General features: G+C 44.9%; 1 protein-coding gene across 4 annotated transcripts in view; it reads left to right on the top strand.

Annotated features, from left to right (window-relative positions):
• The first annotated feature begins 953 nt into the window (after positions 1–953).
• Positions 954–19,332, top strand: part of RAF1 (Raf-1 proto-oncogene, serine/threonine kinase) — a 38,424-nt gene continuing 20,045 nt past the window's right edge. For 2 of the 4 annotated variants that reach the window (XM_083869416.1, XM_083869415.1), the window contains exons 1-3: positions 954–1,245; positions 10,830–10,885; positions 19,033–19,248. In XM_083869416.1, the coding sequence (XP_083725542.1) occupies positions 1,002–1,245; positions 10,830–10,885; positions 19,033–19,248 (516 nt within the window). In that variant the 5' untranslated portion in view covers positions 954–1,001. Of the gene's footprint in view, positions 1,246–1,760; positions 1,868–8,696; positions 9,283–10,829; positions 10,886–19,032; positions 19,249–19,332 lie in introns of those variants that run through there. The other 2 variants (XM_083869418.1, XM_083869417.1) reach the window with 2 other exon arrangements.

The following is a 19,332-nucleotide window of genomic DNA, read 5'->3' as shown; positions in this document are numbered from 1 at the left end:
AAAGTCTCATACCTGGACATTCACACTTTGAATGTCTCACCACAAACATAAACCAGATCAGCCTGGGGAAGAATGCTGACAATTTTCAGTTTACTTTGGAAAGTCCGTTCAGTTTTTGTTTCCCTTCTACTTCAGTGCTGTAATGTTGCAGTTTCCCTGTTTGCTTTTCTGTTTCTTTCTTGCAGTTATTGTCTTTCTTTGCATGTGTTGCATTGTTTAACTCTGAAATCTGGCTTGCTTTCCTCCAGATCTGTGTTTATTTGCTCCATGACTACACTCCTTCACTGTTCCAGTCTTCTTTTAAAAGAAGTTTAAAACTTTATGAAAGGTCTTTGTCAAAACTTCCTCTTTTTGAGGTGGTTTTCCCTCTTTCTTTTCAAGCTCCTCGTGTTTATATTTTATATTACAGTCTTTTAAGATCCTTTTGCATTTTTGCTAAAATCTGTACTACTCCACCATATTACGTGGACATGCTTAGTCTAAAGCCATGTGAATAATTATTGTACACACTGCTTGGAGTGTATTTTTGTATTTTGTATTTTTGGAGAGCACCAGGACCTAAGGACTCTCTTGTGTTTGGGGATTTTTTTCTTATTTGGTGCGTAGGAGAGGCAGACCCAACAGTGCTGCTTTTTTCCTTGTCCTTGCTGTGCCTCTCTGAGGTTTATGTGACTTTAGCTGAACTCAGGTTTTGGTTTATATCAGAACTTTCTTCCTTAGAGAAATCCAAAATAAGGCTGAGAATTTTGCTGGAGGCTCTTTTTTAGAGTAATGCTTATTTAATTAACAATTAGTGCAACTTACATGACTGTAAATACAAACGTGTAATGCTCTTTAAAAACAGTTCTGGGAGAAATGTTTTCCTTTGCTATAGCTACCCTGAGAAGGTGTATTTTGGGGTAATAATTTGTTTACTATTTTGACGTGCCGTTCTGTACATTTTCAAAGCTAAAACAAGTGAGTTAACAGCGAGCAGAGCCCTTTGGTATCCCCACTTTTCCATGGAGGCTGTGCTGAGTTACACACGGATTGCTGCCCGACAGCTGGTCCCTGTCTCCTCCAGGAAAAGAGCTTGCACGCTATTTTTTTTTTTTTTATTATTTATTATTTCTCCCCAGATACCTTTCCCAGCAGCTCACACCCCACCCCTGAGCACGTACCGCCCCTTGGGAGCTGCTGCCCGCTCCGTGCAGAGCCAGGCTTTGCTCTGCTCTGCTCAGGTAGGAGCGGGCTCGCAGTGCCCAGGTAAGGCAGGGCTGGCTGGGCACAGCTCGGGGCTCTGCCCCGCCAGCGCGGCCGTGCCCTCGGTGTCCACGCATCGGGGCTGATTAATTAACTAATTAATGGTCAAAGTCCTGAGGGACTGAGCCGAGGCAGCGCCGTGCGGGTGGAGGGAGGCGGCGGGCTCCGGGAGCTGAGGGCGCCGCCGAGGCGGCAGCGCTGGGTTCCCTGAGGGGAGCCGGCTCCGCCGCCCCACCGGCGCCCGCTCCAGCCCCCGGCGCGGCGGCAGCGCTCACGCCGCGCTCCCAGGCCGGGTCGCGGGCAGGGCTGGAGGCGCAGCGGCGGCGAGATCCCCTCGGGATCCCCTCCTTCCCTCCCTGCTCCCTCGGCCGAGCCCGCGGCGCCTCAGCCGCTCCCAAATGGCGGCGGGGCGGAGCGGCCGATCCGCAGCTCGGCGCTCCCGCGGCAGGCGGGGAGGCGGGAGCGGCCGGGCAGACGGCGCAGGGACGGCGTCGAGCGCCGAGCGGGCGATGGGCGGGGATAAATGTCTGCCTGGGCGCGGGGCCGCCATTTTCTCTGAGCCGCCGAACGAGAGGCGCCGGGCGGGACCGGGGCGCGGGGGACCCGCCGGGGGCCCGGGACACAGGTACGGGTGGCCGAGGAGTCCCCGGGGCGAGCGGGGGAGCCGTTCCCCGTATTTCCTCTCTTTACCGCGCTCCGTCCTGCGCTGGCGCCGCTCCGGGCTCGGCCCCGGGCGCGCTGACCCGGCCGCCGCCTCGGCCGCTCGGCCCCGGCGGACACGGGGCAAGGAGGGGGAAACCGGGCGGCTTCGGGCCCGCGGAGCTTCCCTGTTGGATTGCCCGGGCCGGGCCGCGGGGATCGGGGCCGAGAGGGCCGGGGCGGGGCGAGGGTGCCCGAGGGTCGGGGGGAGCGGGGCTGGGTCGTGGCCGCCGCCTGTCAGCGCCAGCGCGGGGCCTGCGGGTGCGCCCGGGGCGAGCGTCCCGCGGCCCGGAGCCGGGCCCTGGGCGGGGGAGATTGAACAGCGGGCATCCCGCAGCCCCCGAGCTGTGCCCTGGGCAGGGGAGTGTGAGCGGGCATTCCGCAGCCCCCGAGCCGTGCCCTGGGCAGGGGAGGATCAGCAGTGGGATGAACACCCCGCACAGCCGGGGCCGTGCCATGCCCACAGCCGGGGCTCTCCTCGGGTCCCCGCTGTGATGCTGTAGCTTTGTCCCTCCTGCGCTTCCAGCCTGACCCTCCCGTTACTGTGAGCCGTAGCCTGGTGAAGGGGGAGTAGAAAACGCCTTTCGGTGTATCAGCACAACTGAATTCCTTCTGCTCGGGCATTCTTCGGTTCCAATTGCTTGCTTGATTGATTTTTGCAATTTAATATCCGTTAGACATTTGCTGAGAGGAGTGAGATTGTTTCGTGTCCTGGTGCCCTGTCAGCTGTTCAGCCTTGCCCTGTATCCGTGGTGCTCTGCAGAGCCCGGGCTGCAGCCCGAACTGTTTCCTGCCTCTCTATCTCCAGCCTGGCTGCACACACCAATAACCTGCCTGTCCCACTGCTGTCCCTTGTTCATCTCGCCTGTGACAGGACAAATGGCTTGTGTGGAATCGTTTTCCTTCTTAGCCTTGAGGTGACATCCATAAGTGCGGGGACTGTAGCTGGCCCGGTGAGACTGCAGAACCAGTTGCAGTGGGATTGCTGCAGCACAGTTTGTGCTCCAGGTTGTAGGTGTGCAGAACCAGAAGGATCTCCAGTGATGCAAAACTCAAAATCTTTCCAAAGCTGAAGCCAGCTTAAAATATCTGAAGATTTTTTTTATTTTATTTTAATGCTTCTGAAGAACTGAGCTCCAGCTATTGCCTGAAGGATCACTGCATTGTGCCAAACTGGGATATCATTGGAATGGGCATGCTAATTCTTCTGCAATGTCAGTGCAGAAGAAGAGGTTGAGTTGATGAATGTGAGAGTTAATTCCAGGCAATTCACTTAAATCTCTTTTGGGGACACCCACTCAGAATGGAAGTGGCTTTAGTTTGGTTTGTCTTAATGAGAATTTTCTGCAGGCAAACCCTAAGGCTGCAATTAATCATGAAAGACGTGGGGATCTCTGTGTGTGCTCATGAAATGAATATGGTGACTGATTAATGTAGTAAGCAATTTAATCTTAGATTATTAAGTCAGAAATGAAGTAGCATCTTTGAGCTGGGGCAGTGATGCTTTCAGAGACCTGGAATATGTTTTTCATATGGTTTGTTGCTATTCTTAATGTCTTCAGGACTGGACAACTTATTGTGCAACACTGCTGATTAACCTGCTTTGAAGGAAAAGCTGGAAGTGGCAGAAAAAAATGCCTATTTTTTTTCCCCCAAAGAAGATGTAAACTTTTTTTTTTTTTTTTTCAGTTTAATTCCTTTTCCATTTTTTATTCTTAACCAACTGTGCATTCTGTTCAAATTACGTATGAAGTCACTGCTGTCTCAGGGCCTGAACTTACTACATCTTATTAAAATAACTCATTTTCTAAACCACAGACATGACCCACGGAAATCATTGGTCAGCACTTCTTGGTACGCTACATCAGCAGTAATTTCTTCTGGGACATCTACTCCCCTCCTCCCCCCAGATTATTTATGTGGCTCTCTGTGCTGTTGGAAAACCAGGAGTTGAGAAGAAAACCAACTTTTCCTTGTTGGAAAACATGAAATCCAGAGCTGTTGGTTTCCAGGCTCCTGTAGGAGATGAGAACCAAAAGCTGTTAGGTTGAATTATTTTATATAAAGGAGCCTTCAGTCAAGATTTCAGTGCAGGAGTTGAATTGATACAGGATGTTTAAATTGTTTTTACATCGCTAATTAAGTTAGTAGAGCAAATGAGCTTGGGCAGTTGAGTGCAGGTTGATATTTGGGTGTCTCTGTGCACAGTCTGTCCTTCCCTGTGCTGCCAGAGCCGTTCCCTGCCACACCTTTGTCACACCTCCAGCACCCCTCTGCTCCTGCTTTCCTTCGGCTCCCCCAGACCTTTTCCTCCTCCCCTTCCCGTGGTGTCCCGGTTCCTGTCCTGCCTCCCTGGGGTTTGGATCCCTGCCCTGGATTTGGGCTCCTCGCTGGGGATGTGCTCCTGCTGTGCTGCCCTGGCTGATGGAGAGCAAGGAATTCCCCCGTGCTGTGGCTTCCTATCTCTGTATCCTGTGGGAATGCCCCATTCTTTGTGCCTCTGCCTAGCTTTAAAAACGAGAAATTCCCAAGAATTGCTGGAGGAGGGGCAGGATAGTTAAATGCCACCATCACCTACCACCAGTTGCCCAGGGAAGGAGGATAACGGGTTCGTGCAGCCACATTTCCACAACTTTCATGGCAGTTCGGGAAACAAATGAGTGTTTGGCCACTGTGTACAGATGAATGATTGAAAAGGATGATTGTGTTGTAAGAAATAAGTTCCTGGACCATCTTCTAAATTAGAAACACAAAAATCTAAAGGGTGTGTAATGAAAAACAGTATTTGCTGTTCTACTTGTCATAAAGCCATCAAATTGCATAAGTTAAAGTAATCTTTATTTGGGGAAGCAACAAAAGTCATCGCAACAAGATGAAAACTTGTGATTTACCAGATTTCAAGCACTGTGATTGAAGCATGATTTCAGTAAGTTTCACATAAGTTTAATTTGGGAACTGACATTTTTACACCTACATTGTACCGGTTTTGATTGATTTTGTGTAATTGCTTATGCAAAACCCTTCGGTGTTTTCTGGTATGAAATATATCCACTGTATATTGAATAAGGTTGTGGAAACATTTGGTCAGCTCTACTAATTAATTGAAAGAGAAGTTGATGTAACAGTGGGGACTCGGCTAAAAATTCTGACTTTATGACAAATTAACAAGGTATTTTAGCAATGAGCACACCATTGGCTCATGGCTTTTGAGAGAGCGTGAAGTGGATACAATTTATCCTGTATGGGTAACCCGTGTTTAATGATGTTACTTTTTTTCTGCAAAGAAAGTCTCTTTTGGCCCAAGTTCTGTGAAGAATTCTCCGAGCCCCGCTGGCTCTTGCTGCGTGCGCTGTTTTTTTGTAAACAACGCTTTTGCTTTGAAAAGCAGCTGGCGCACGTTTATTCCTTTTAGTGACTTGAATATTGTGTTTGTACTATAAATGTCATCTGTTTTACACAAAGTTGATTTTATTGCGGCACTGTGTACTGACCTTTTACAGTTTAATAGAATATGGTCATCTTGTGTACTGAAATGCTGCAGTGCACGCAGCAGATGAGGATAAACAAAGCGCTGCTCTGGAGTCGTTTGTAAACGAGACGAGCATTTTCAGAGCTAGGAATTAGAACTGATAATTAATAAATAGCATGTTTACATAAGTATCCTGCTGCCAGGCTTTGAAGTGATGTAGTCCATGTGATTGAATGGGAGGTTTTAACACAACTCTGGATGTGTGTGGCACAGCAGGGTGGGCAGTGCGGAGTTTGTTTGCAGGTGCAGGCGTGGCAGCTCTGCCGTTTCTCCTGTGCCGCTCCAAACGCAGGGAGCAGCAGCACAGTTAAAACAGAGCTGTTTCTCTTCAGGCTAAAGAGCTGGGGAATTGCCTTGCAAATCATCTGTGCGTGTGGTGAGCCTGAAAGTTCCTGTGCCGTGTTTGCCGGGCGTTATCTGGAGATCTGCACATGGGACCGGCGTCTCCAGCTCCTGCCACCTGAGCCCCTTTTGTGTCTCTGCCTCGATTCCTGCTCGGCTTTAACTCCGGATTTTGCCCCTGCCATTGGTTTGCCCCCGGAGCGCTGCGGTTGCGAGGAGCAGCTGACAAAAGGGCGTTAATTAATTAATTAATGGGGCGTTCCGATGGCCACACGTAGGATCGGTGCGGCGCTCCAGCCATTGGGGTATTTTTAGTTCACGGGCAGAGGGAGGGAGGTTGGTGCTTCCCTGACTCGCAGCTGGGTGTGGCGTGGGGTTAACCAGATTAATTAAAGCTGGCTCAGAGGTTCAGGCTTTAAGAAATGGCTCTGAGCCCCCATTATTGTCTTCTGTTACATAAACTTTATCACCGTAGAACAAGCTGGAGTTCTCAGAGTGGGGATTTCGAGATTACCAAGAGGGAGATGCAGGATAGTGCAGAATTAGAGGAAAGATGTCTCTAATGCTTTTGTAGGGGAAAACGTTTAAGGTATATATTGAAATATTTTAACATGTGACCAATTTTCCTTTTTCTGTAATGTCTTTTAGTTTGCTTTCAGTATATGTGCCCGTCGTCTCTACCAGTGCTTTGTGTGCTGGCTTTTGCATCTTCCTCCTTCTTGTTCTCAGCCATTTAAGAGTGTTTGCTCAAAGTCTGATCAAACTTTCAGTGTTTTATAGTAGTTTTTCAGTCTGTTAGCACATCACAAGAGGCTCCGCTCTCTTTACCTGTGGCAGAGATGACTAAATTATCATTCTTTTTCCTTTATTTAGATTTTCTTTGTGTATAAGAAACGTGCGATTTTACATGAGAGTTTTTGGTGAAACTGAAGGAGCTTGATGAGGCTGGTGAAGATGCCTTCACTTCCTTTTGTTTGCATGAAATTGTTGCAGAAATGCAGGAACACAGAGGGAGAATCCTGCAAAGCAGAGCGCATGTAGAGGGAACCATTAGACTGGAAGTGTTCCTGGGAGGAAAAAATACTCGTTAATTGTACTTCAAAAATTTTTATTTTAATGCTTAATTTATTGGCACCCAAAAAATGCTATTTATATTGTTTCCAAATCATTACCGTAGAAAATACACTGTTAAAAGTTTCTTGTAAGAGAGAAAGTAAAGTGGATTTTAATTCCACTTAATGTGGAGGTAAGAGTGCCTGTAATTACCTGTGCAGCTTTCACTTGGAAAGATGTATTTTGATACATGGGAACTTGGGATTGTTTAAACTTTAGAAACTTTGTTCTAAAGTTTCTCTGAAAGTTACTCATATTTATGGCACAGGATGTGACTTCACTTTCACAGTCAAGAAAACATTTTTTTTTTCAATTCCTGAAGTTCAGAGCTTATCTAGGAATTGTTAATTCCAAGTCTACTATTGGGTTAATATTTTCCTTATTTTGATGATTTCTGATAGAAATTGAATTCCTTCAGATCTAATCTGTTGTATAGCCCCATTTAAATATTTTTTCAGTTCTTGTCTATTTCTGTTGTGATGTGTTTTAGGTTTTTATTGGTGAAACTTGTGTTATAAAATTCATGCCTTAAAAGTGTCTAAACTCTCTTTACTCCTGAATTTGCATGAGACTGATGCTTAATTTTTAAAATAAACACAGTACAGGGGCCATTGTGTGCAAATAACAAACATCTCTGCTTATCCCAGGACTTGCAGGTTGAAGGCGAGGTGAACATGTTGATGATCAGTCAGTTTTTCTTAGACTGAAGCAGAAAAGTGTGAGAGCATCTGTGCCAGCCCAGTGACCCCCTGCTTTCCCTGAGCTTCCTTTTCCCTCCCCATCTGCCTCCCGTGGCTTTGGGGAGCCGTGTCCAATCAATCCCGTGTGGAGGATGAGCAGGCAGGAACCTGTTTGTGGTGGTGAGATGGGAGGTGCAGCTTTCCCTGGTGCCTAATTAGAAAGCGAAGCACTTCTGGTCACCTGCAAGTCAAGCTGCTGGCTATGGAGCAGAGTCTCTTCTGGTAAAACAACATTTCTGCCTTTGTTTGATCACTGGGCTCGCAGTTGGAACGCTCAGGTTGGGATGGTTGTTATCTTTATGTGGAAAAAACCCCAAACATTTAGAGTTCAGTGCTGGGGAGGGGTTGTTCCAGGCTGCAGAAATGGGATAAAAGGAGTTTTTTAGAGGATGGGTCGTGTGGTTGGCAGAGAATGGAGTAAATTAAGGAGCTTCCAGTGTTCTGCAGCCAAAAGGAGCAACAAAGTGTGCAAGCCTCTAATTTTGTGCTGACATTTGACAAGAAATAGGCTGAATTGTGAGTGACATCATCCCTGTGTGCTGAAGGCTTTGGAGCAGGTCGAAAGCTTAGCCAGGCAATAACAGCAGAGCCTCGGGCTCACAGTGCTGGTGCAGGGGATTGATTTCAGCTCAGAGACAGGGCACAGCTCACTCTTGGATTTCTCCAGCCTTTTAAGCTGCCTGTGTAACTGGCTCTCTGGCAGTGCTGAGGTTATAAAAAGAGAGCCAGCTGATGTTGCAATGTAAGCACTGCCCCTGTAGTGGAAAGACTGTCCTTTGGCATGTTCACTGCTGCTATTTTTACCTATTCCAGTAAGATCTGCCCTTGTGATGTTGAATTACAGGACAGTACCTGGAATGATTTTCTGTTACAAAGTGCTGTATGCACTGAAGAAAACTTTGAATAAAATTGGGCAGATTGACATTAAAAAAACTGTCTTACACTGAAAAATAGTTTTTCTTCTGTCAGCAGAAGAATAATCATGTAACTGTGACTACAAGAGATTCTTTCACTTTTGTTTGCATATTTTATGCCTGGCAGTTTTCTTTTTTTAAAATTTTAGGTTCCTTTGTATATTGAATATTTTGTCTTTCTCAGTTTCTCATGTGGAGACTTCAAATAGGTAATATGAGTTTTAAAGATGGGGATTGAGAGTGTAGCTCCCTCATAAGTGGAGTAGGAGGTTTTGTCCTAATTTCTAAAAGACCAGGCTGATGCTGACTGAGTTTTGTTTTGTATTGCTACCCATTATAGTAAATTAATATTTTTTTTTTTCTGGGTGTAAATGATCAGCACTGCCAGTGACAAAATGCTAGATCTACCCAAATATTTGTAGTAGAAACTGGAGCAAAAAGCAAAAATGCCCTGACAGTGAGACAGGGGGGTTCAGTGGCACAAATATCCCACAGAGATGTGTGACTGCTGAAATGTCTGACGTTTGTCATTACCTTATCTCAAATACAAGGTGTGTTTTCTAAAACCATCCACATCTATCATTCACGAGTGATTGACAACACTGAAACCTGAACCTCAAGCTTTTGTCCTGGCTCTTTGTTCGTTTTAGGAGCAGATTTGGGGCAGAATCTTTCCAAAGCAGTGGTTTGACACTGAGGTGTGGTGAGTGATGAATTTGTGTGAATTCAGCATTCCCTTTACAGGCCCCTGCAGGCCTTGCTCCTTCTCAGAGCACCTCAGGTGGAAATCCTGCAAGCAGGAAACTTCCTCCAGGACAGGGATTTTCTTCTCCCTCTGCTCTGCCATTGTCTAAGGTGGCCAATTCTGCTCAGGTTTAATTGAATCTCACATCTGCAGTAACAGCTGGGCTTTTGGGCAGCTCTTTTATTTCTTAAACCCTCCTTGTTGCCAGTTCTGTTAGCAGATGTTCTTGCTGATTTTTTGTCACGTTTATCTGTCAAGAAAAATAAGTAATTTTTCCTGCCTTAAAACTATTGCTTTGGTGGCAGATAGAAATACTGCACCTGCTTCTTCAGCCCGTCCCACTTGTTTTATGCTGTGCTGTCTCTTCTTGATTTATGCATGAGCTCTCTTCTTGGTGATTTTACTGTAGAAATGCTTTGGGTTTTCATTCTGTAAGTGCAATTTCCCCATCGGTTTTCTCTCCTTTTTTTTTCATGTAACATTATCCATCTTAGTGACTCATTGTTGCCTCTTGCTTTTGGTTATAACTCAAAAAGATCTCACCTTTTCCTCTGGTGTGAGAAAACGAGAATTCCTTCCTTCTCCCCAGTCACCCTGCTTATCTTTTTCCATGATGGAAGGCAAATTTACAATATTTTATATGCCACATTCCTGAATGTTTGTTGGAGACAGGTGTGCTAGGTGTAAGCAGGGTGAATTCACAGTTCACTCTCAGCAGGTTTTACTTTTTCAATGACTGAAAATGCCTCAAGGTGGAGGTCCCAAAGCATTTATCTGGTTCCTTGATAGTCTCTGAGAGTTTGCTGTCTTAAAATCATTGCAGCTTCTTTTTAATTTATTCATTCTAATTTTTCCCCATCTGCTCTGTCCAGAAGAGACAACCAAACCTGTAACCAAAAGTGAGCTGGCAATATAAGGTCTCTTCTTGATTTTTTTCCTTGCATTTCTTATAAAGACATGAGGAAGCTGAGAATTCTTGGTCTGGAGAAGAGAAACCTTTGTGGGGGATGATACCATCAAGATCTCTTCAGCTTTCCTAGGAATTCTTCCTCTTAGATTGGTGCTTTAATGCAAGATACAAAGAGCCTTCAGAGCCTTGGCTGCCTGTTACTGTTTGTTTGTTTTGTCTCCAAGATTTGTCAACATTTGTGAGTCAGCAAGGTGTTTGGGGGAGGAACTGACGCGTGAGAAGGGAGTATTCAACTCCTGTTTAATTCTTACTTCTGTGAGTTTTTAGAAAAGTCTTGTAAAAGATTTTTCTGGGTTTTTGGAATAAGAATGAGATGCTGTTGAGCTGGGTAACATTTGGTTGTTGTGCACTCTGTCTCCTTACACTGAAATGCTGCACAAAATAATGAAAGGTTGGAAGACTCTGAAAAGTCTGAAAGTAGAAGGATGATAATTTATCACTGATGTGATTTTTGTTGTTATTTATTTGGTGTGTAGTGCATGTATATGTTTGTCTATTAAAATATTAATATCCTCTGGTTTTTTGTCTTCCACAGATGATGTGCTTCATCCTTTTGTCATAGGACTTCATTTGCTGAAAGGAAAACTAAAGGTATAAATAACTTTCTCTTGTTATCTTTCCCTTCCTCCTTCTCCTGCCTCATTCTTTCTTTGAAGATGTCTGGACCTTTCCTTCAGGCAGGAAAACTCAGCTCAGCCCAGCTCTTGCACTGCTGCTAAAATTCACTTTTTGTTTTTTGAAAATCAATGTGGAACTCCAGTTGATACAAGATTCGCTTTATCAGAAATGTATATTTAACTTAAGCTCTTACCTGAGTCAGTCTCCCTGGGTATTTACTTTGCAGAGGAAAAGCCCTTCCTCAGTTTAGAACATCAGCTCTTGATATTTGCCTCTTCTCCAGAAGCATTTGCCTTTGCACACAACTGCAGCTCTGTTGGGAATAACCCAGACCTGACATAAATCGTGTCTGTGACATTATCTTCAAACTCTATCTCTGAAACAGAAAGGCTGCATTGGCACTTTGCTAAATACATAAAAACCCACCCAGGCCAGAACTGTAATTTCATGGGTGTATTTAATAAGGTAATGTTCAAATGGAGCATAATTTCTTTTGGAGGCTCTGAGGACAGTAAATGTTTGACAAAGTCTTAAGTAGTTTTTGTTGTACACAGTCTTAAATTTTAAAGTACATTCCGTTTTTATTTGCCATTTTATTCAGGTTTCTTGGCAAATACAGGTGCAGACAAACCATGAAAATAAAGCTGTTCCAGCTGTCCAGGCATTATGTTGTGGAAGGATCTATCCAGCTGTTTCCAGGGGCATTTTGCTATAAAACATAAGGGAGAATCCTTTGTTTTATCTCCTCCAGAAGATCTCTCAAGGCGGTTTCCAGCCTGGTGTCCCTGTGCCCTGCCCTCTGCCCGTCTGGACGATGTTTCCAAGCCCTTGGAATCACGTCATTGACCTCCACGTGGCACTGCAGGCCTGGCACAGAGCCCACGGTTCATCAAATCACTTTATTGGCTGCAGGCTGCCCTGGGTGAGGGCAGGGAGGGAACACCTGGCTCTGGGGCACTGGATTCTGTGGGGATGTGCAGATAATTCAGCCTTGCCTGGTGCTTTGCAGGCTCTCTGTGCAGTCAGATATGTACAGCTTCTTTAATAATCCTTAGGCTGTTCCTCCTTCTCCCAAAACTCTGAATCTGGGGTGTTCTCAGTGCTGCTGTCCTCAGTGTTGCTGCATTTCCTACACACCCAGGGAGGACAGAGCCAGGCATTCTTTGTGTGAGGTTCTCAGTCACTTTTTTGTTTCATCCTTGAGAACTCGTGTGGGAAGGGCATTTGGTGGATTGCTGACATTTGAGTAACTTTTTTTTCATCCTTGCTGTAAAGTGGATGAGTTCCAGGCAACTGCAAACACAGTTTGGGGCTTTCAGGCTGGGAACAATTGGGGCATGGGCAAGTGCAGAATGCAGACAGGCACATGGCTGGGAAGGTATGTGCCCTTGATTGAGAGATCTGGGGGGGGGAAAGGCTTGTCCAGAGTGTTTTGACCATGTGAAGAAAGACAAAACACTTGTAGTCCACTTCTGTCTGCAGTGCAAGGCCCATGTGAAAGAGATCTCTCTGTAAATCTCCCTGCGGAGGATTCTCCTGAGAAGAATTTAACATTGTGGCACAGAAACAAGAAGTCTGAGTGACAGGACTGTCATATGATGTGGTTCTGATTCAATCAGCTATAAAAAACTGTTCAGTGCTTTTTGTTTCTAGTAATGAGTTTGAGTTCACCGAATTAAAAAAGGAGCATGTCTTAAATATCACTTCAGCTCTCATAGTTTTCTAAATGTTAAGGGCACGTGAGATAAAAAAAAATTATGAAATATTATACTAAAGAAAAGTGGAAGTTTTATTCCATGGCAGAATTCAGGTGCTTTGTAAGTAAAACTTGTACAAAATGTATGAGCACTTTCCTTGCTGCTTTTTCCTTTCCTGCTATTTCAATAGCAATTCTATAAAGTTGTTTGTGAATCTAAATAAACTCTGTAGCTGTACTTAAATCCAATTTAAAAACACTCTGACTGATTAGAAACACCTCCTGGATTTTTCTTTTTACCTGGGATTGTTTTTTTGCTTTGGGAAAGGCAAAGCTTTGGATTCTCTATCCCTCTTTTAGATGCAGGATGTTCAGTGCTCCTGTTTCTCTAATGTAGGAATTGTGGTTTTGTAGGGAAACTTAGAGCTCCACATTTGAATTTCCTAGAAACGTCATGTGGAAAGAAATAGGTGACTGACATGGGAATGGTCTGTGTGGAAAGGACAAACCAAACAGATGATCTGGCTGGGAAAAGTGGCCTGGAGCTGTTACACCAACAGAGAGCAGGCACAGGGTGGCCAAAGGTGCAGATTGTTTTGGTGACAAATCCCTGCTAAGCAGAGCCCAAAGTACAGCCTGCTGCAGCCAGGGAGTCTGACTTGCTTTGTGCTTACTAGCCAGAGTTCTAATCTGACAGCAGCTTTTAAATACCAAAAGATAATAATCTTACAAATGGCTAAGTCTGAAAGCAGATTGAGAGTTGTGTTGCTTATGTCCTCCTTACTGTAGGACCCACTTGTTGGAAAACCAGTGTTATTTTTTTTTCCCCTTAAGGCTGAAGTGGTGATTGAAAACAGAATATTTCTGATAAATAAGGAAAAAGGGCAGAAAAGATTGTTCCAAGTTCAGAACAACAGAGGCAGAAATTGTACGTGTTCCAGTTGTTTTTTGTTCTGTTTGGTTTTTTTTCCCTGAACACTGACATTTCCTTCTGTTAATTTTTAATTTTTGTCATTTGTCTTGGGGAGGAGTTTGTTTTTTGGCATTGATCTCTTCAAATGAAGGACACATGAAGGAAAAGCACCAACCCTGTAGATATAAGAGGGATCTACCTGGGTTGTTACACTGGTCCCAACTCATGCTCTGTGTTCATATTTCCATAGATCACAGCTTTAATTAATATAGGAATGGGTCCATAATTATCTGTTTAAAAAATACTGCTCTAGATCACAACAGATTTGTCTGGTTTTGAATTTCTGGTTTTCCCCCAGAGAACTGGTCGCCCAAGTGATATTAGATCAGTTAATTACTGTATGGGAGAAGAAAAGGCTACAGTTAAATGGATCATTGATCTTTTTGTGTCAGAGATGAAAACTTTGCTTCTAAGCAGCTTTTCAAGCTTATATTTACTGACAGAAGTGTTCAGCTTGAAATGGATTCTGGACTTTGTTCTGTGCTGTTCTGTCTTCGTGGGTGTATTCCACGAAACACAAAATTCCATGAATTTGTGTGGATAAAAATGGCAGCATATGTGTGTTGGCAAGGGGAACTGCTCTGACGTGTTTTTAGAAGTTTTGGGTGTTTGTTCCAGAAAAAAGAAAGGACAAAGTACCTAAACTCTGGAGTGAGAGTTCACTTTGTAACATGTGGAATTTCAGCCTAATTCAGTGCCAGTTTTGGCATTTCTTAGGGAGGGAGACTGAAATTTTTAACAGTTCGGCCCAGCATTTTGTCCTGCTCATGTTAAAAATCAGAGTAACTTCCAATACCTTTTGAACTGGACTGAATGGTGTGAATGTATTGATTGTACATGAATGACTGATCTCCAGGAATTTGTTCCTGTCAGATGTGCACATTCCAGAGCTGTTCTGTGCTTTTGGTTTAATACTTGTTCCAGTGCTTCATTAGCAGGATCTGTAATGTTGCAAAAAGCACTAATGGAAAGTGCACTCTTGGTCACAGTATGCAGAATTCCTGGGGGACTTGCAGCAGTAAATGACATTATTTTTCTGCTTAGGCTGAACATTAAATATGAAACCAATCAGTATCAGTTTCCCAGCAGTCCTGCATCTACAAGGGGACTGATGTACTTTAATATCTTAAAATACTCTTTGAATGCTGCTGTTGCTGTTTGTCAGTTGGAGAAAGGCTGTTTGAAGTAATTTTCATGGAAGTGATGAGCTGCAGGAAGAAAAGATTTAAAGAAAATTTTTAGAAATACACATGAAAACAACCAGCTGGCAGTGGATTATTTGAGCATGGCATAAACATAAATCCAGTGTCTGGTAATGATTATGTTTCAGCAATATGCTTGTAATTAATTTAAAGAGAGAAAAGCTTGTTTTTCTGAAAGAGACAAACCTAAGAACAATATAGTTCTGAAGACATCATTGTAAAATCTTTTCTCCTTTCTTTTAAATTCAATTTCTCATTAGAACAGACTTTCAAACATCTTTTCGCTGGAGTGAATTGGTGTGGATGTTGGGGGAGCTGGAGTAAATGAGAGTAGTGAGTAAAAAATGCCTTTAATTGATTATTGCTTGGAGCAAAATACCAATAGGAAATAAAATTGCTGCCAGGGTCCGGGGTACAGGACACTGCAGGGTGGGCTGTGCTCTGCACATGAATTACCTGTTAAGGTGGACTCCAACCTGTGTCCAGAGATGTTTCCACTTCTTTTTTCTGCTGTTGTGCCAGTCCAGGGTTCTCTGAATGAGCCAGAAATGGTTTGTGTGGATGTGCAGTATTAGGTTGTGTCATTAAATGTTACTTTCTGTCAGCTCTAAGCTGCTAAGTTAGGTGCCACATTAATTCTCTTCTCTCATACCTGTGCATGCAGTGAGCTGCTGGAGCTTCAAAGGGATGGTTTTGTATATATTTATATAAAATTGAAGCCAGCTTTCTTTGCACTGGAGGGCAGGAGAAAGGTGTAAGTCATTCAGAAATCACCTCCTAAGCAGCAGCTTTTCTGGCTGGCTGTTCTTCCACGATATTAATCTGGAATGAGGCTTGAGAGGTGAACACGGCTGTCCATGCTGTGCCAGAATTTGAGTGTTCCCACCTCAGACTGTGGCCCGAGCGAAGAGGCGTTTGTGAGGCCCTGGTACCCTCAGAGGGCTGTCTGGGAATAGCTGCAGGAGTCAGCACCAGGGCACTTTGGGTTTCTTCAACAAGCTCCACCTTTCCAGCTGCAAACCCTTGTGCAGTGGATGCCAGAGCAGGTTTAGCAACTTCCCAGCAGGGATTCCCTGTCTCTGCCCAGAAGACTGTGAAGATGTGTTAAACTTCCCTTTCTTCTCCTGTGCCCCTCCACCCTCAGGCCACTTGGCAGGTTTTTGTCAGCTCCGGGCCAGCTCTGACCTCTGTTCTCATCTGTTCCCTTCAGTGCTGGCTCCTCCCTGGGTGCCACCAGAGCCCTCAGGTTAGGGAGGAAGGAAAGCTGGGGATGGTGTGTGGGATATCCATTTTCTAGGAGAAAACCCTCTGAACATCTGTGAGCAAACCCAGACTGCCAGGGACTCAGTCCTCAGCCAGAAGAGATGGCAGAACCCCACTGATGGCAAGAGAGAGCCGAGCATTGCTGGAGGGGAGGACTCGGACCCAGTTCTGAGACTGTCCAGCACTTCCTTAGGCAAAGATCCTGGGAGAGACGGATGCAAATCCCTAATTAAAGATAGAGCTGACATTTGGATCTCCAGAAGGCTGGTAGCAGTTGCTGTCTGTGTTTTCCTATGAGTGCAACAACCTTAAAATACATTCTGTGATCTCCCCTGGTGGCTGTGCTTCAGTGTGCAGTGTTAGGGAGGGAGAATACCCCGAGAGCAGGGAAGGAACTTTGTGGCAGTGAAGCTTATCTTTTGTCAAAATGCGAGTTTGAATTGTCATTTCCTGCTTTCTCTGGAATTTTTCAGGAAATGTTAGCAGCATATCAAAATATTAAATATAAGGGCTCTAACTTTGAGGTGTTGTCAGTTTACATCAGGAGAGACAAGGAATTTTCATGGCTGTCCTGCTGTTCCTTAGCTCAGCTCAGCAGAAAAATCAAGTGGAGCTCTTCTTTTTTAGTCTCATCTGATACCTGGAAGGGTGAAACAAAGGAGTTTCCCATAGGGGATAAGTTAAAAGAAACTCTCTGGGTTTCATCTGTCCCCTCTTATCTAACAGTTTATCTCAGTTTTTATTGCTGCCATCTCAGTAGTTACTCTTTCAGCTGCCATGTGCATTGTATGGGTGTTGTAACTGAACAGAACTTGTTTTTCACCTTTCTGGTGCCTGGGAATTGTGAGATGTTGCTGGTGCTTGTGTGATGAACTTGGTTGTATTCCTCAATTTTATCTCTCATTTTTCAGAATGTCTCAGTGTCTTCCTATCTCTCATTTTTATCTCTCAATTTATCTCTCATATTTCAGAATGTCTCAGTGTCTTCCTATTCCTTTTTCACTTTTTACATCAAATATAAAACTCTTGTAATTTATGCATCATAGACTTAAAAAAAATCCAAGTATCTCAATCCTGTTAGATGATTGGGCATGGAGTTTAAATCTTACTGACATTGAAATATTTGAACCTTTGGACAGCTGGACCTGATGGATTGAGGAATGACAGGGATTGGCAGGAGGGAAGGTGAGGATGTGTTGTCACTGTGTACCTTGTTGGTGAAGGAGATACTCAGGAACTGACTGAAAGTTCCCTTTGAGGCTGAGGGTTCTGCTGCTGAGGGCTCTGTGTGTGGTGATAATGACTTCACCTAAACCAAACCTTTCTCTGGAACTTTGTTGCTACATTTCCTTTCTTGGCTGCTGGTCAGACCTGGGTTTAGGTCTGGACCAAAGCTGCAAATCTGTTGTGGCTTTTCAGAGCTGTGCTGTGAAGGAAAACACTGAAAGTCAGCTTATCCTTCTGGGCACCCCAGAGTGGACACTTAACATTAGTGGAGTTCTTTTTTTCCAAAAATTCCATGGCTTTAACTTTTCAACTGAAAGAAACACTGTTGGCTTTTCTCTGACATAAACATGAGGAAACGTATTGGAGGGTTCAAATAATTTGTAACAAAGGAGGTGCAGGACCACCCATGAAATGAGGCTTGAGCGGCTGCTGACAGGTGTTCAGTCATGGGGTGTTGGGTGATCTGAATTAGGTTGTTTGATTTCAGTACAGCCTTTGGTTTTGCCTATTTTTGAATAAGATATTTGAGTATAATTTGGAGTTTAAGCTGCATTGCAGTTGGGATAGCTGGGGAAAAAATCCAGTGATATCTTTATCTTTGTCTCTGCATGTGCAGAAATGTGTGCAGGGGGTTGTTGGTGTCCTTGCACTGGGAGGTGTTTGTAAAATCATAAAATGATTTGAGTTGAAAGGACCTCTAAGTCCATCCAGTGCCACCCCTACTCTGGGCAGGGACACCTCCCATTGTCCCAGGCTGCTCCAAGCCCTGTCCAGCCTAGCCTTGGACACTGCCAGGAATCCAGGCAGGGCCTCATCACTGTCACAAGAAGGAATTTCTTCCCAATATCCCATCTAAACCTACTCCCTGACAGTTTGAAGCCATTCCTTGTGTCCTGTTAATTGTAAATAATCTCTCTCCATTTTTCTTGTTGGCTCCCTTCAGGTGCTGGAGGGTTTCAGTTGGGTCACCCTGGAGCCTTCTCTTTCCCAGGCTGAACAATCCCAGTTCTCCCAGGCTTTATTTATGCTGAAATATAACTGAGCACAGTGGGTGTGAAGGTTGAGAATTTTTTTTTGCTATTTCACACTATGTAAATTGTGATAGTATTAAAAAAAACCCCAATAATCAATGCCTCAAAATCAGTGATAAATTAGATTCCTTAATTAATTCTTTCTATTGTAATTCCTGTTGATTCTCCTTTCTCAACAGTCTGGGCTGATGCTTGTGTGGCACATCTGGTTTACAGGGCTGTTGTGCTGGCCTCCTACAGAACTCTTTACTCTTGTGACCAGGGAAGGTCATGTTGGATATCAGGGAAAGGTTTTACTGCAGAGGGTGCTGGGCACAGCCCCAAGGCTGCCAGAGCTCCAGGGATGCCCAGAGTGGGATTTTGGGGGATCTGTGCAGGGATTGTGATGATCCACACAGGTCCCTTCCAGTCCAGGGTATTCTGATTCTATAACCTGGCTGCCTTTCTGAAAACCCTCAGACACTAATTATGTAGATTACCCTGATGGTGAAGTGCTCCTGTGACCCTGAGGTGCAGTGGGAGCAGTCACACATCCATTGTGCTCTGTTTATGTGTGGGAAGTCCAGTGCCTTGAGGAGTCAGGCTGATGGTGCAGCTGTGGGTGAGCTGGAGGCTGATCACGGCACGAGGCAGGGCAGCTTCAGAAGCTTCCAGAAAAGGCTGAGCTTGGGCGTGTCAGGAAGGGTGAGGGACATCACCATTTCCCTGACTCTCCTGATCCTCCTCAGGCTGCATCAATGGAGCACATCCAGGGAGCTTGGAAGACCATCAGCAATGGGTTTGGGCTCAAGGATTCAGTGTTTGATGGCCCCAACTGCATCTCCCCCACCATCGTGCAGCAGTTTGGTTACCAGCGCCGCGCGTCCGACGACGGCAAAATCTCTGACACCTCCAAAACCAGCAACACCATCCGTGTCTTCCTGCCCAACAAGCAGCGCACTGTGGTGAGTCTGTGCAGCCCTGGGCTCAGAAATGCTCCTCTTCCCACTGTTGACACTGCCTGTGCATCTGGAGTGACAAATGGCCCT

The sequence above is a fragment of the Zosterops lateralis genome (assembly GCF_965231275.1).
Source record: "Zosterops lateralis genome assembly, chromosome: 11".
In the NCBI taxonomy this organism is placed as follows: Eukaryota; Metazoa; Chordata; class Aves; order Passeriformes; family Zosteropidae; genus Zosterops; species Zosterops lateralis.
This window is presented reverse-complemented; position numbering and strand designations above follow the sequence as displayed.